The following is a 17,396-nucleotide window of genomic DNA, read 5'->3' as shown; positions in this document are numbered from 1 at the left end:
TATCTACCTTTATGGCATATATAGAGGGCATAGTTCCTCTGAAGGCTTGCTGTGGAAAGCATGGAGAGCCATGGAGCATCACAGGCCTCTTCTTACTGTAGAGCATCTTTCCCTTTATAGAAGAGGGCTTGGGTGAGTATTTCTTTTGTATTTGATAGGAGGGACCTTCCCCTGATGCTCAGTCTCTTCCCCCAGGGGCAGTTGGTGACCAAGGATTACCCCCCACATGCGCTAGCTGTCATCGGTTTGCTGGTGGCTTCATCTACCATGTGCATCCCCCTGGTGGCCCTGGGGACTTTCATCAGGAATCGCCTCAAGAGGGGAGGCTCTGCCCCAGTGGCCTAAGAATGGACCTCCCAGAGACCGGAAGTCAGCCACTCTGTTTCACAGTCACTGCCTGCTGGTGGGAACTTCTTGGCTGGAGTGCTGGTCTGGGGCCTCCTGAGTCTGTAAAGAAGATTAGGGAGCTTGGCAGAAGAAGACTGCCTTCGGGAGGGGACCATCCATCCTCTCCCATCTGAAGGTCTTTGTCATCAAAGGTTAAGGCTTCTTTGTCATCAAAGGTTAAGGCCAGTATTGAAGACCGTTGTTTTCTTGATTCTAGAAAGTTCTAGAATTTAAGGTAAACTGTCATTAAAACTTGACTGTAACTCTAAGGAGCCCAACAAACAATTACATTTTCTTTTTTGCTTAAAAGAAAAATACTAGAGGGTAGGTAATTGCTTTTCAACCAGAGTCAGAGGTTTTGAAGCATATAAGGTGACATATTAGATTTAATATAATTCTTTTCTTTAAAGTCACAATGAATATGTAATTTCTCTGTTCCCTGACTACTCTCTAAATGCTACCAGGATATAATACTAAGAGACTTTTTCTGGGGTTCCAATGGAAGTCACCTTTCTCTGAATCTAAGGTTCCTCACAGTGGGCCAGGACCAACCTCTCTACAACTCTAGACTGTACAATGAATCTGAACAGACACTCCCATCCCTAGGGTTTCCATGTCAGATGCATCCATAAGGATACAAATAACTCTAACTTTGCTATAAACATCACTTGCAACCACCTTCATTCACTTCTGCATAATATTTTCTAATATGTATATAAATCACACAGAGCAGTGTGTAGCTTAAAATACTGCGTATTTATGGCTGTTATTCATGCACCATGTGAATGTCTTTATTCTTTTTTATCATAATAAAGTGGATCAAGGTTTATCTAGACTGAGAGTTCTTCCTGTACTAACAATCCTTGCTCCCCTGAGCTCATGGAATTGAAGGATTTCTTTGGATCTATCTTTGCAGACACCGTTGAAAATGCGTAGACATCACTTGGAACATCAACCAGAGATGTCCTTTGTTCCTTTCTTCTACCAATAGCAAATGTGGGCACTAGAAGGGCCTTTTGCAGGGCTGAAGAGAAATTTTCCTGGCTAAATCTTTACTACATTTGCAGAGGACCAACATTTGGTTCCTAACATCCATATTGGGAAATCTACAACCTCCAACAACTCCAGTTCCAGGGGATTCAACATCATCTCCTGTCCTTGTTGTTACCTACATGCGCCTGTACAGACATACACAAAAACGCATCACATAAATTAAAATAATATATATAAGTCTAAAAGGTAGATAATGATGATGTGTTTCCCAAGGTGAATCTTTTAGTATAGACCTGTAACTTACTTAAAAAATAGAAGGGTTTTCTCTATCTTAACTGCCATCCCATCAACACCTCCAGCTTTTCTTGATACCTGGTTTCAGAATGATCACAGTTTGTAAAACATAAGAGGAGGCATTTATTTACCTAAATGTTTACTCCTGATTTCTCATCAGGCTGTTTCCAGGCTTGAAGAGTGGGCCCATCCCTTGTGAAGCACAGCAGAGTCCGTTCCCTCCTCTCAGTATAGTCACTGTTGTGCCTTCCTGGGGTCAGTCACAGCCAAGGTCTTGATATCACATACCCTCAGAGGTCAAAAGAGGAAGGCTGCCAAATGCTATTATTCTATTACTATTTTAGCATGCCCAACATAGCTGCTATTCTAAACACCTGGGAGCGTTGAAAAGTTCCAGCGTCCACCAGAAATCCCAAGAGTGGGATCAGGCCTTGCATAGTTTTCAAATTTCTCAGGTGAATCTAATATGCAGTCAAATCTGAGAACCTATTTAAAAAGAGAGAAAAGAACATGGTGCGTTTAGAAATACTTACACCCAGTACTTGTAAATATTTAAATACACACTGAGCATTTCCAGTGGTGAAGAGAAGTCACGTCTGTGGGACAGTTTTACTTATGGAAACAGACAGGTAAGGTCACCATACCATGAAATTCAGATGCTCCTCTGTTCACCCCTCTACAGGCAGTGGAATCTGGGAGCATGGAGCCTAAAAATGAGATAAAATCCGACGCAACAGCCAACTTTATTCGGAGTATCAGATAACTTATACTCTGAGGGTTAAAAAAAGGTCACATAAGTTCTCATGACTTCAAGCTGTTTACAATCACGAAGACAAGCTACATGTGGCAAAAAAAAAAAAAAAAAAAAAAAAAAACCATGTTTTTTCACAGAGGCATATAAACAAACAAACAAAAATAGCCAGTTGTAATGAATAATCTGAAGTAAAATCACTCCTATTGGCTACACCTGGGAGGGTCATGAACGCACATTCCAAAAACAATTCCGTGTTTTGAAGAAACTGAGGTCACGAGATTCTTGTTTCTTAGAGTTTTCTCACAAGCACTCAGTCAGGACTCTTACTGGGCTCTATTCTTAGGTTGTGCTCCCACAATCCTCCACCCACACTGGGGTTACATACTGCTGTACCCACTATAACTCAAGAGCACTCTGAATTGAAAATGCATGTTACACCTACCTTCCTGAACATCAGTCAGGGCAGCAGCAACTCACGGACAAATGACCGTCAGAGGCCATGCGGCTACCAGGATTCTCCACATCTCCAGAGAGTATCCTGCTTCAGACTGCTTCCTCGAAAAGCATTGAAACTCAACTTATAGTTTCTACAGAATTCATTTTACTTTTATATCATTGTAAAGTCAAAAGATCCTAAGCTGACCCAAGTCAGTCAGGCAGCTGTCTACAACACAGTCAAATGAAATAGCTTTACTTTGGTTTCTGTGGATCTTATGTAGAGCAAGATGTTTCTCGATAATTCTCTTGAGATGGTACTAAGTCATATTTCAGACAAATCCTTTGCTGGTTCTAGGCACAATAGCACAATACATATATTGGAGATAGAGAACAGAGTAATTTAGAAAATTTAATAAAATATAAAATTTAAAAAGAGCCACATGTGGTGGTAATGTGTGCCTGAATTCCCACTATTTGGGAGACTGAGGCTACACCTGTTTCAAAAAACAAAACAAACAACAACAAAACCCCATAAAAATAAACAGGAAGATCATTGTTAAGGTCATTGTTAAAAACATAATTATCCATACAATAGCTATAGAATATACATTCTCATCAGCACATTGAACTTCCTCTGAATAGACCATATCTTACTTAAGGCACAAAACAAATATCAAATAATATAATTGTAATTAGGAGTCAACATGAACCAGGTGTGGTAATATATACCGATAACCCCACCTATTTGAGAGGCTGAAGCAGGAAGACTGAAGACCTAGCCTAAGCAAGTAACTTAGCAAACCTCCATCTCAAAATGGAGGTTGAAGCAATGGCTCCATTAAAACAACAACAACAACCAACAGTTCTCTGGCTGTTCTTGCAGAGAACCTGGGTTCAGTTTCCAAACTGCGGTTCACAACAATCCATATTACCAGTTCCAGATATATGTGCATACACATATTTGTATATATTCATGTATATATGAATGATAGATAGAGGTATAGCTATACACAAGTATGAAGGCAAAACACAAAACAAAAATAACTTAAAAAAAAAAAAAGAAGAAGACGCCTGCAACACCAACAACATCAAAATAAAAATTAAAAAAAGTTCTCAAGGCTTTGCAAGCAGAACCAAGGAGTTTGGACTTTCTCATATGGGGAAACTAGAGACTTTGATAATTAACAGTGCACTCACCAGGATGAGCAAATGATTGAAAATTGCATAACCTTCTTAGTAGAATAAGACTATAGAACCCTGCCCACAGCTGTACCCACTTTCTCTCCTTTGTCCAGAGTTCAAGTGACACAGTTTGATGGTCTTTTGTATCCTGTTTCTGGTAGGTACAGTGAAGTTCCCATCCATACGCAGTCATCCATTAGCCAAGGCAGCTTCCTGGGACCACTCAGGTGGGGTTAAGCTGGACTGAATCATCTGTGCGGGGTATCTGGACACCCCAGAGAACTGAGCTTCGTCCCCTTTGCTTCTTAGATACAGTTATCACTGAGGCCCAAGCGATACGTAAATTACAAATCAGACACAATGCTCAGCTCACTGTCTGATACTTGCTACCCTTTACCTGTCAGTTATGCAACTGAGAATCTCTGTCGTTGTGTGTGTAAGGTGGGAACCCAAGATAATGGCATCCTGTTTCACTTAATGGATTTTATTGGTAGCTCAGGATGCACCATAGTGGGAGTGTTTGTACTAGAAAAATTGATAAGTACATAGATCAGAGTTTTTCTGCAGTCTGTAGCTAAACATTTAGCTAAACATTTTCCAGCTCACCACCAGCCTCCAACAGATACAACCAAATTTGTGAATTGTTTTGCAGACACCCTTAACAGCAAGAGGAGCCCAGAAATCCTGAAGTTTGAGAGACAAAGGACACAGAAAGGAATGTGGCCAAAGGTTAGTGGGAGGATCTAAACTGGCCACCTGTGAGGTTGAGGCAGCGAGGGAAGCACTGGTCAAGAAGGGAACCAACACAGAATTGGGGTCGAAAGCTGATTCCAGAGTCCTGGAAAGAAACAGTAGAAAACACAGGGGTTTGGGGGTGGGGCGCGGAAGAGGGCACAGGTGTTGCTCATTCTACAGTGAGAGTTGTCTCAGAAGATGGAATCACCTTCAGCACATGCGGTCTCCCTGCCAGAGGATGAGGAGCTCCAGCCCTGGGGAGGCGCTGGAGGACCTGGTCAGCACCCAGGAAGACCGAGGTCAACAGAGTGTGCCCACCCTGGGGTTGTGGAGAAGGTGCGGCCAAAGTGGGACAACCCCCTGCAGTTCCTACTTGTCTGTATCTCCTATGCTGTGGGCCTGGGCAATGTATGGCGCTTCCCCTACCTGTGCCAGATGTATGGCGGAGGTGAGTACAATGGGCAGGTGCAGCATGTCTGCCTGACTGAGTGCTTCACATCTCAAACTTTCACCTTCCTGGGATCTGGATGAATTATAGGTCTGCTGGATGTCCTCTCCAAATTGCTGACCCAAGCCCCGCACAGAGGGAAGGTTTGGCCTGTGCATCCGTGGACAGTGCTTTTGTTCTGCTATCTAAAACATCTTCAGCTAATTTGAAGTCATGAAGGTTTTCTCTGTTCCTCTTCTAACTCTTTAACCTCTGGGTTGTTCATGTGGAACTATGATCTACTTCCTTTCTTCCTCTTCTGTGCATGAACTGTGATACCAACTAAGTAAGGCTCTTTTGATTCAGTTGTATTGTTTTGACAAAAGGACTGCAGAGCTTATCTGCTTAAATTGAATTATTGAGGTTTGAAGAAGTGATGGAAATGATTGCCACGCACAGGTAAAGGTGACCACACTGCTACCTTGGTATGAGCTTTGAGTTTTCTTTTGGCCCTAGCTAGCAGATAAGCATCCAGGCTCTGTCACAGAGACAAGATGACCAAGGGCCACACCAGATTTGATGTGGTTACTGCTTGATACTTTGGGTTAAAATTGGACTATCTTATGACCTTTGAGTGTTAGAGCATTAACTCCAAACATCTGTGGAAATATGGCCTCTGCTGTAAAGTGTCTCCAGAGAATAAATCACACAGGCCTCAGCCTCCTTTGACATCAAGTTGGTAAAGGGTAAAAACTCAGCCTTTTCAGAGCAAGGGGATTTTGAGAAGCCTCCTGAATGAGAAGGCGGTGCACGGACCCTGCTTGCACACAAGGACAAGCTGGGGTCAGGCTCTGACCATTAATGTGGGTATGTGCTGTCCCCTGCCAACACTTTCACTCTTCCCTCCTTCATGTGGCCACAGAGCTCTGCATAACCTCCGTGACAGCCGCTCTGGGATCTGTGAGCCACCTGAATTCCATAGCTTGGTTTAAGAAAAGGCACTGGATACAACCCAAAGACCCACACTTGAGTAGATTGACCAACACACTCAGAGCAGAATGCCTTACAAACAGTTTAATACCATGCTACGGTCCCTCTGCAAAGTCAGCTCTGAGATGGCTGCTGCTTGTTTCCTGGAAGATAGTGAGGAGAAATGGGCAGGAGGGCAGGAGGGGTGTGCATGTATCTAAACAGGACCTGTGTGTGTGTGTGTGTGTGTGTGTGTGTGTGTGTGTGTGTGTATCTAAACAGGACCAGTAAGGGAGAGGGAAGGACTCCAGGTTGAGCAAGGATAGACAGCCTTAGGACCATCCCCATCCCAGAGAGACAAAGCTGTCATTCTCCCTTCCCCTGTGGCTTGGTCTTTTGACCCTGGGAACTAAGCCCCCCTACATGACTTACTACATTTCTTGGCATCGCTCGCTCATGATTTGAGAAGACCTCTACTTAGGGTCATGGAGGTAACTCACAATTGTAGAGAAGGACTTGGAAGTGGGTATGACTGTGCAACACTCTGAGTGTCCCTTCCAAATGAAGGAACCCTCTCCAACCACAAGTAGCTGATGAGAAACCTAGGTAGCTCCCACTTCCACTAGGAGTAAGGAGACTAGGGGCCTTGGGCTCTGCTGGTGCAGGGTGATTTGATCGTGTATGGCTACCCATTAGAACTAGGGTAGAGAGTTATGCCACAACTCTTAAGCCAAGAGACACTGGACTCCAAGGAACCAAATGTCTTCCAGAGGAGGAAGGGTGAGAGAGGGTAGATTTTCCAATCCTCTGCTTCCTTACTCCATGCTGGGCTCTTGAGCTATGAATAGATGGAGGTAGGGAAAATTTATTTGCTCAGCTTTTTTCTTTCTTGAGCACATAGGAAACACCTGAACTAGTCTTGGAGTTTCCCAGTGTAGAGAGAAGCTTGCTTTGAGTTTGAGGTGGGAGGTACCTGGAACTTAAGTGGAGCTGGTGAGTGAGGTAGCAGGGCAAGTTCTGTCAGTACATAGGAAATCTTTGTTGGCTGCCAAGGGGCTGTAGCGGTTTGCCCAGAACTCACATAGGTACTGATGGAGTCATGGGACAAATGACCCCATACAGTCTAGCTCAGGCTCCCCCATGTTCCTGGTGTATAACTAAAGCTCTCTGCTGGCCTTGCAAGACACTGGTCTGTGGACATCTCAAAGCTGATGGGTGAGTGATCAGGGAAGAAGGTTGCAAGAACACTTACTTAGCTAAGGGCTGCCGGTGGGGTTGCTGAAATCTTGCTTTAAACATGCATGAGGCCCTGACTTCCACTCCTAGCACAGTAACTGTCAATCCATGGAGCTAAAGGCAACTTAGAAGTTTTCCCAATCCTGAGTCTCTAGCACTATGATTACTAGTTCTGGGATGCTCATGAGAATTTTCAGCAGCCTAGGGCCAGGTGCTAATTTAGCTGCTACCACTGACAGCTGTAGGCAAAGAAGGATCAGCCTGCTTGGGTTGCAGGATGGAGATGAGGGCTTCACTGGGACTTAAAGCTGCTTTTTCTGCCTGGCATCTCCAATTTTTTCAATTTATAGAATATCTTTTTCCCTCCTTGCTGCCTGCTTCCATTTCTGCACCATAGTACCATGGGTACCCCCATTTTTGCCCTCACTTTCCAGTTGCTGTGACATAAACAGAAAATTATTCCATATTCTATAATATGGGTGCATGTAAATTATTTGTCCTGAGTGCTTAGATTGTTTACTTACAGATTATTAATTTGAATGGGGAAAATAGGCCAAAGAGAATACTTACTTCAGGTTATTTTGAATGGCGGATCTTATAAGATTAGGAATTCATTAAGGTCACAAGATATTAAAGAATCAATTGTAAAAGCAAATACTATGCCAGGCATGGTGGTGCACACCTTTAGTCCTAGCACACAGGATGCTCCTCCAACTCAGAAGGCAGAAACAAGTTGGTAATCTTGAGTTTGAGGTCAGTTTGGTCTACAGATCAAATTCCAGGACAGCCAGGGTTACTGAGAGAAACTTTGTCTCAAAAAGAAAACAAAGCAAAAACCAAAAAAGAGAAGTGTTCTGGCTTGTCCTGCAGACGGCAGTCAGCAGGGACTCCCCTAGACTGTGTCCTTACCCTTTTGGATTTCTTTTATCCTCTGGTCTAAAGTAAGGAGCACCTGATTAGATTTTTAAAAGCCTGTAATGAGAGATATCAGATATATAAACCAGAAGAGAAGGAAGTCTCCATGGCTACGAGCAGATCCTGCTGTGGGTTTCAGGGCTACATTGACTGGTTCTTGCTGGATGAAGTTTAAGAGGCTGTTTCGGGCACCCACATTTCCTAGCACTTCATAATTTATTCCAAGTGTTGTCAATAAGGGAAGCACCTTCAGCCACACTCGCAGACGCAACAGAGGGGTGCTTATGTGTAGCAGAGTCCAATCACTGTTGTAGAGTCAGGAGAACAAGAAGGGGTTAAGCTCAGAGGCTCTGAAGGCAGACTACAGTGTTCTGAGCACATAACGGGATTCTCCTAGTTTCTTGGTTGCCATGGTTAACAGGGAGTGAATGTATAGTTCTATTTTTCCACCTTGGATACCATCTTAGCCTGGCCTGGTTGCTATGGTTGGGGGATCTTCAGAGGTTGGAAGGTGTGTTACCCAGTAGCCAAGAATGCCCTTTCAGGGAGATGGGACCTGTGACATGATGTAATGTATGATTTATCAAACTTGCCTGGAGTGTCCTCAGATTTAGTTTTTATGTTTCATAGGCCAAGGCTTTGGAATTGGAATGCTGATTAATTTACTCTTACTCTACATCTTACTAGCTTAAGGGTATTAGATGCCACACTTCAGCCTCTGTTGCTTTTTTTTTAATTTCATTTTTTATTAGATATTTTCTTCATTTACATTTCCAATGCTATCCCAACAGTCCCCCATACCCTTCCCCCTACTCCCCTACCCACCCACTCCCACTTCTTGGCCCTGGCATTCCCCTGTACTGAGGCATATAAAGTTTGCAAGACCAATGGGCCTCTCTTTCCAATGATGGCCGACTAGGCCCTCTTCTGATACATATGCAGCTAGAGACACGAGCTCTGCGGGGGGTGGGGGTACTGGCTAGTTCATATTGTTGTTCCACCTATAGGGTTGCAGACCCCTTTAGCTCCTTGGGTACTTTCTCTAACTCCTACATTGGGGGCTCTGTAATCCATCCAATAGCTGACTGTGAGCATCCACTTCTGTGTTTGCTAGGCCCCGGCATAGTCTCAGAAGACACAGCTACATCTGGGTCCTTTCAATAAAATCTTGCTAGTGTATGCACTGGTGTCAGCGTTTGGATGCTGATTATGGGATGGATCCCTGGATATGGCAGTCTCTAGATGGTCCATCCTTTCGTCTCAGCTCCAATCTTTGTCTCTGTAACTCCTTCCATGGGTGTTTTGTTCCCAATTCTAAGAAGGGGCAAATTGTCCACACTTTGGTCTTTGTTCTTCTTGAGTTTCATGTGTTTTGCAAATTGTATCTTGGGTATTCTAAGTTTCTGGGCTAATATCCACTTATCAGTGAGTACACATCATGTGAGTTCTTTTGTGATTGGGTTACCTCACTCAAGATGATGCCCTCCAGGTCCATCCATTTGCCTAGGAATTTCATAAATTCATTGTTTTTAATAGCTGAGTAGTATTCCATTGTGTAAATGTACCACATTTTCTGTATCCATTCCTCTGTTGAGGGGCATCTGGGTTCTTTCCAGCTTCTGGCTATTATAAATAAGGCTGCTATGAACATAGTGGAGCATGGGTACTTATTACCAGTTGGAACATCTTCTGGATATATGCCCAGGAGAGGTATTGTGGGATCCTCCGGTAGTACCATGTCCACTTTTCTGAAAACCAGACTGATTTTCAGAGTGGTTGTACCAGCTTGCAATCCCGCCAGCAATGGAGGAGTGTTCCTCTTTCTCCACATCCTCCCCAGCATCTGCTGTCACCTGAATTTTTCATCTTAGCCATTCTGACTGGTGTGAGGTGGAATCTCAGAGTTGCTTTGATTTGCATTTTCCCTGATGATTAAGGATGCTGAACATTTTTTCAGGTGCTTCTCAGCCATTTCGTATTCCTCAGGTGAGAATTTTGTTTAGCTCTGAGCCCCATTTTTTAATGGGATTATTTGATTTTCTAGAGTCCACCTTCTTGAGTTCTTTATATATATTGGATATTAGTTCCCTATCTGATTTAGGATAGGTAAAGATCCTTTCCCAATCTGTTGGTGGCCTTTTTGTCTTATTGACGGTCTTTTGCCTTACAGAAGCTTTGCAATTTTATGAGGTCCCATTTGTAGATTCTCGATCTTACAGCACAAGCCATTGCTGTTCTATTCAGGAATTTTTCCCCTGTGCCCATATCTTTGAGATTTTCCCCCACTTTCTCCTCTGTAAGTTTCACTGTCTCTGGTTTTATGTGGAGTTCCTTGATCCACTTAGATTTGACCTTAGTACAAGGAGATAGAAATGGATCAATTCATATTCTTCTGCATGATAATCACCAGTTGTGCCAGCACCATTTGTTGAAAATGCTGTCTTTTTTCCAATGGATGGTTTTAGCTCCCTTGTCAAAGATCAAGTGACCATAGGTGTGTGGGTTTATTTCTGGGTCTTCAATTCTATTCCATTGGTCTGTCTGTCTCTATACCAGTTGTTATAGTTGTCTGTGGTTAGAGCTTGTTCCTCTTGTAATTCTGTTAGCCTCTATCAGCAGACCTGGGTAACTAGCTCTTTCCTGAGTTTCAGTGGTCAGAGCGCTCTCTGCAGGCAAGCTCTCCTCTTGCGGGGAATGTGCACAGATATCTGGCGTTCAGACCTGCCTCCTGGCAGAAGATGAAGGCCTGAAACAGGGCCTGTCCCAGAAGCTGTTAGCTTCTGTAGTCCACACTCTCACCTGCGCAGACTAGTCTCGGAGGGATCCAGGAACCAAGATGAGTTCCCCTGGTGCTTCAGCAAAGCCCTCCAGAGTGGGGCGGACACCTCCTCTGGCAGGGAAGGTGCCTGGATGTGTGGAGCCCGAAACGGGGTCTGCCTCAGAAGCTGTCCTCTAGGGACCTTGTGGGTGTCTGCCAACTCAGCACCCAAGGTGACCCGGTGCTGGCGCTGACCGGAAGGGACTTGTGACCCTGGTGAGGCCGGGTTTTCTGCTTTTCTAATGCTGTCTCAGGTCCCACGCAAGATTGGATTGGAACAGAAGTTGTTCCACTCACCGGTGGTCCTAAGATCATGTGGAGAGTCCAGTAGGGATCTTGGGGGAGTCTTTAGACTCCACACCCAAGGTGACCCAGTGCTGGTGCCAATTAGAAGGGATTTGTCTCTGTTGCTTTTTAAACATAAAAACATAAAAATAAAAAAAAAAATAAATAAAGCCACTATGATCTGTGATCTCCCTTTCCTCCAAGTCAAATTAAAAAAAAAAAAAAAGCCCTTTCAGATGTCCAAGTGTTATGCTGTAAACACTTTTTTTTTTTTTTTTTTTTTGAAACAGGGTTTCTTTGTGTAGCCTGAGCTGTCTTGGAACTAGGTCTGTATTCCAGGCCTCGAACTTACAGATATCTGCCCTTTTTAATCTTGATGATCCTTGGGATCACTTTCCCCCTAATTAGATACCCTATTCTCCATCAGGGATGGCCTTGGGCCTCTCCCCATTACGGATCTGCCTTCTCTGTAACTTTCTGTGTAACGGGCTACTTGTTGCAGCCTCAAATCCTTAACCACATGGTTATGTAGCTAGACATAATAGGGAGTAGGATGGATACAGCCAGATCCTATTGAAAAATGGACAGAGTTGTTGGTAAATAGCAGTGGCCTGAACACATGCCTAATACTTCTTTGAAACATTGCTGGCCACAATGAAAGGACCCATAAACCTGTTTCAGTTTGGTGACACTAGCCTCAGGGCAAAACCAAAGTCACAAATTTTGCACAACTGGGAGTTGTCTCCCCAAAAGTGTCTTCATCTGGGGACCAGATAGGACTGTGAGCAACCCTGCTTGTCAGCCAAGGTTGATAATAGGCTGGCAATTCTAATTGTTTTTCTGAGATTTATGCAAATAACTAATGTTAGAGAATTTCTGAATTGGCAGGTGGATATGTCTCAAAAAGAAGTAGAGCTTTAACCCTGGACTTCTTAGAAGATACTCGTGATGAATCTTTGATCCCAGGCACTTCCTTAGTAGACTCTTGGCTGTTTATAACTTTATAAGATTATCTATTAAATCTATCCCTGTTTAACTTTAAATGAATGAGTCTTAAACTATGATACTTATTTATAAGGCTCCATGTAATTACTGGGGGAGGGGAGGGTTACCCCGAATCTAAATCTATAATGGCCAGTCTGGCTATTGGCTCAAGGGTGCTCCCCTAAATACTTGCTGTTTAAAACTCTCTGGGTTACTTCTGTGCCAGCAGTCTGGTGTTCTGAGTGGCATATCACTCTGGCATGTGCTCTTGGTCCATCATGACTGCTGCAGATCTCCTGTTCTCCTGTCTTCTCCTCCTCTGTGTTCTTTCTCTCCTCCTCATGATGCCTGCAAACCCCAGTCCCATAACTCAAACTCCATCTCTCTCCATCCTCCCCCCCCCCAGTAATTGGCTGTCACCAGTTTTATTTTAACCCATAGCTTTAAATTGGGGAACAAGGTTTACATAGCATCACTTGGTATACCTGAGGATCTGCTCATCAGGGGCAACCAAATCTTAGGAGCCAGTATTTAGCATTGAAATACAAGCAGCATCAGACCAACTCCCTACATATAACTGCATAACGTGACAGTTGGCTAAAGGAGGCCTACCTGCCTCCTTTTTGCATCTGTTTCTGTTTCCCCAATTCTATGAACTTGTGTGAATTGCTGATCACTAGAAAAAATTCTTAATTTTGGATTTTGTAATCACATGAGGCTGGAGCAGAAAATCTCCTATCACAACACAGCATATGCTCAATGAACTTAGTAAATTTGGCTACCAGCACCTTTCCCAGAGCTTGTGTGGTTTACATAGAAAGTGACTCTTACAGCAAATCAAGTGTTTTGAGAAATGATGGCATTAAATATTTGGATACAAATGAAGCTCTAGAGGACTTGGGACTGATTCCCTGTGGCCAGGGACAAGACAGCAATATTGCACTAAGAAAGACTAAAAGAGGAACCTGGGAGATGGCGGGGATTGTACTTGCTGCTGAGTGCTGACAAGGTGGAGACACTCATCAAGACGGACCAGGGAGAATGGGTAGAAAAAGAGCAATCCTGACCCAAGACTTCCTTTTCCCCTTTCCACTGTAGAGAAGACAATATTTTTCAGAGTCTTCCAAAGTCACTACTGAGCTTCCTTCTCAAACACTGAACACTGAGCCAAATCAGACATTAAAACAAACAAAACAAGTATTCTGGGTTTTGGTTTGTTGTAATTGGTTGGTTGGTTTTAGTCAGGAGCTTTGGCCTAGAGATTAACTAAGACAGGGTATTTCTCTTGCTTGAGGTTGTGGGAGAATTCTGACCCATCTATTTTCACAGAGCCTTCTCTTTGGCAGAGGCTAAATTTTTCCAGGTTGTCTGCCTCCATGTGAATTGATTGTGGGTAGAGTCTTCCAAGAAGTTGGTCACCCCAAGTCTAGACAGGGAGGGTCTTGGGTTAGTCATTAGAAAGGCAGATAACTTCCTTTATTATGGAAGCTCACTGCTATTCATCCATGACTTTATAAAGTTTAAATACTCTAAAAGGATAGCTTTTCAATCTGTACCCAATGCATGACCCAATAAATCTGACTCGCCTGGATATAAGGAAAGCAGATACTTTGGGTCCAGCCACTCACTAGTCACTGGGTTCAACAGAAGTCTCCTGGATTTATTTATTTAGTTAGTTAGTTTTATAGAGGAAAAAAACCAACTGTTTTGTGTCAGTTGTCATATATTGTTTAAGCTCATTAAGAACCTGGCTCTGAAGATGGAATTTGGCCTTCCACTTCAGATCCAACTATGTTTGCCTCAAAATATCCTCCATAGCTCCCTTTCCTGAGTCAGAATATCCATCTAACACTGAGACAAGGAGAAAGAACAACACAATGAAGATTAAAGGCATAATTTATCTCAGATATTATTTATCTCATGGTATATAAGTTACTTATGCTCATTCAAAACTAAAAGTATGGCTTTAGTAGATCTCTACTGTGTGGAGATGTCTTGCATTTTTGTTGTTGTTTGCAAGGTTTACCTGGGAACTTAACCCCCATTGTTTAACAGGATGTATACAGGTAATATTATATGTGTAGCTTGGATTCAACTTTATTTATTAAGGTGGCTTTATACAGCATTATCTTCTGAGCCAAAACCCTGTCACCTTTATAACATCAGCTGGATCTGCTTGCAAAAGATTGTCACACCTAGGTTTTGTGACTGTTGATTTGTTAATTGTTAATATCATTATGTCTCATAAAATGGCTGGATATTTTTCTAGAATGAAAAAGAAAACAAAGCTGAAGCATGTTACAAAGGTCTAACAAGTTAAACCATGTCATATAAAGGCCAAAGTTCAATACACTGATGTAAGCCTGTGCATAAAGAAATGGAGTTACTGGTCTATACTACATGCCAATTATAAGGACTGGCTTAAAGAAGAAAAATGTATGGGTAATCAGAATTTAAGTGTTTGTTTTGGTCTATTATTCTGTGGTACATCTAAGGAGATACTCTCTCTCCAGGATCTTAGCCTCACTTCAACTTTCTAGTTATAAGGGTCTATTAGAGTTCTTTAAAGAAACAGAATTTGGCAGAGAGTGTGTGTGTGTGTGTGTGTGTGTGTGTGTGTGTGTGTGTGTAAATGGAATTATTATAGTGATCCAGATAGTCCAACAATGGCTATCCCCCAATTAAAAAAAAATCCAGTAGTTGTTCCATTCACAAGGTTGGGTGTTTCAGTCTGTGTTGGAATCTCAAAGAAGTAGGTTCTAATGCAAGCAAAAGAGTGCCTGCCTCATGAGACTAGATAAGCTTGGCAGCAAGAGTGAGGGCAAGCAGGTGAAAGAACTTCTTCTATCCAATCCTATTATGTGATCTGACCTATGATATGGTAGGTATGGACTTCCCACCTCAAATGATCCAATCAGAAAAAGTTCCCCTTAGCTGTGTTCAGGTCCTTGGGTTTTGGTTGATTCTATACATAATCACTTTGATAGTCAGGCTTAGCTATCACAAAGGGAATATAAGGTTACTTGAATATAAAGTCTCTTGAAAAATACAACTAGAGTTCTGAAGGGACCCAGGGGAGGACCTCAGGCCATTCTTGAAGATGCGGGACTGCAGACCACTGGTCAGGCCCCATGAGCCTGCCTTATAAGAGTCCTCCTCTCTCTGACTGGCACGAGCCCAGTTTCACCCTCTTAACAAGAAGCTGTCATAGCCTCTTCCCCTCTGAGTGTGATTGGGACTGAAGGAGAATTGGAGAGACAGGCCAATGAAGGAAGTGAAAGCTGTTTTCCTAAGATGGCAACTTCTTCCCAGAAACCACTATGGGGGAATAAGGGCAGGACGGTATGAGGGCAGGTGTCTAGAAAGGACCAGAGGGAGAATGGGGGAGGACACAGGAGCCTGTAAAACATATGGGCCAAGAAGACCACTAGCTCAGAGCCCCCACACAATCTGAAGGTTTAAAGCAGTTATTTTCCCTTTCTTTGCAGCTATGTCCTAGGAAATTAGCTCACTAGTCCCATAGATGACCATCAATACCCCTATTACACAGGCAATCCATCTGTACCATGGAGGCATTTGTGACTGCCAGGAGCCATCTATGAGAAGCTAAAAACTAGCAGATGATCTTCCTGAGATAATTTCACCATGGACCGTAAACTATGATGGATGGGCCCTTCTAGGCAAGACCAGAGGGAATACATGTTAAGAAAGATTCCTGCTATTAATAGGCTTTTCCTGTTATTATAAACCCATTCTTTTGAGCAGATTTCTATAGATCAATAAAGATGTACTGTCTTATAGTGATGCTATGTAGACGAATGGATGATTTCTTAATTCTTAATGATGATCCTGTAAGAATTCCTAAAATTGTGCTAGTAATTATTAAGCCCTTTGTAATAGGAGCGCTGTTAAAGCCTCTCTGATATGAAAACTGCAGTGAGAATTCTGCCAGTCAAGTGTCTTGAGTTAATTGCTTCTGAGATAGAAAGACATTTACAACTTAGAACACATTCCAAGAGATTGTAAAACAACCAAAGGTCGTAAAAGGGAACTAAAAATTTATTGTAGGTGGAATGACAGAAGATAAAATATTGACTGGGTTCATCTATACAAAGTTTCAATGATAACTTAGTCATAAAAATTATGATCTTTAACTTTCCATGAACCTGTGAAGCCAGTGACAGAAAATTAATGTTTAGCCAGATGATTACTCTTAATGAAAGCACATGTAGACATCTCTTTTGTAAACTTATTCAATTTATGATTTGAATTTTATGTTTGAATTTTAGTGAACTTTTGTTAAAAAAAAAAAGATGCTTTAAAACAAAACCATGTGATCTATTCCCCTAGAAAAGGTATAAAACACCAGAAATGATTACATTGCACTGGCATTATTACATCAGAGCAGGAGGAGAGAGCGAGATTAGGAGGAAGAGGCGGGTGGTAGAGTAGAATAACTTAGAAATTTAGAGAACATATAGTCCAATAGATTTTCCCTCTTTAACTTTTCTTTTAAAATAAAAAGGACATTAGGGCAGGAACAGAAGAAGAGAGCAATACACAGAATGCAGAGAGAAAGAGGGACAGGGGACTCTGCCGAACTTAGGAAATTAGTCTGAACAGGTGAGAGAGTGCACCACAGAACCGGACAGCTTCTGGGACAGGCGGAGGCACAGAGCCGCTGAGGCAGCACCCTTTTCGGGCTGCAGACAGCCGGCCACCCTCCCAACCAGAGGACAGGTGTCCGCCTGGCTCGGAAGCCCTCAGCCTCAGGAGCAGCGGGCGCCACCTTGGTTCCGGGACTCCGCCGAACTTAGGAAATTAGTCTGAACAGGTGAGAGTGTGCACCACAGAAGCTGACAGCTTCTGGGACCTGCCAAAGCAACACAGCTTCTGGGAAAGGTCCTGTTTTGGGCCTCCTTCTTCGGACAGGAGGAGGTCCAAACACAAGATATCTGCGCACCTTCCCTGTAAGAGGA

General features: G+C 43.0%; 2 protein-coding genes across 2 annotated transcripts in view; both read left to right on the top strand.

Annotated features, from left to right (window-relative positions):
• Slc6a20a (solute carrier family 6 (neurotransmitter transporter), member 20A) overlaps positions 1-434 on the top strand; it is a 41,926-nt gene extending 41,492 nt beyond the window's left edge. Inside the window, exon 11 of the mRNA NM_139142.2 lies at positions 196-434. Within this exon, the coding sequence (NP_631881.1) occupies positions 196-345 (150 nt within the window). The 3' untranslated portion in view covers positions 346-434. The remainder of the gene's footprint in view (positions 1-195) is intronic.
• Positions 435-4,802: 4,368 nt separating this feature from the next.
• Slc6a20b (solute carrier family 6 (neurotransmitter transporter), member 20B) overlaps positions 4,803-17,396 on the top strand; it is a 38,716-nt gene continuing 26,122 nt past the window's right edge. The window contains 1 exon segment of the mRNA NM_011731.4: positions 4,803-5,231. Within this exon segment, the coding sequence (NP_035861.2) occupies positions 4,982-5,231 (250 nt within the window). The 5' untranslated portion in view covers positions 4,803-4,981.

This window comes from Mus musculus, chromosome 9, assembly GCF_000001635.26.
Source record: "Mus musculus strain C57BL/6J chromosome 9, GRCm38.p6 C57BL/6J".
Classification (NCBI taxonomy): Eukaryota; Metazoa; Chordata; class Mammalia; order Rodentia; family Muridae; genus Mus; species Mus musculus.
The sequence above is the reverse complement of the archived record's forward strand: the minus strand, read 5'-3'. Positions and strand labels throughout refer to the sequence as shown.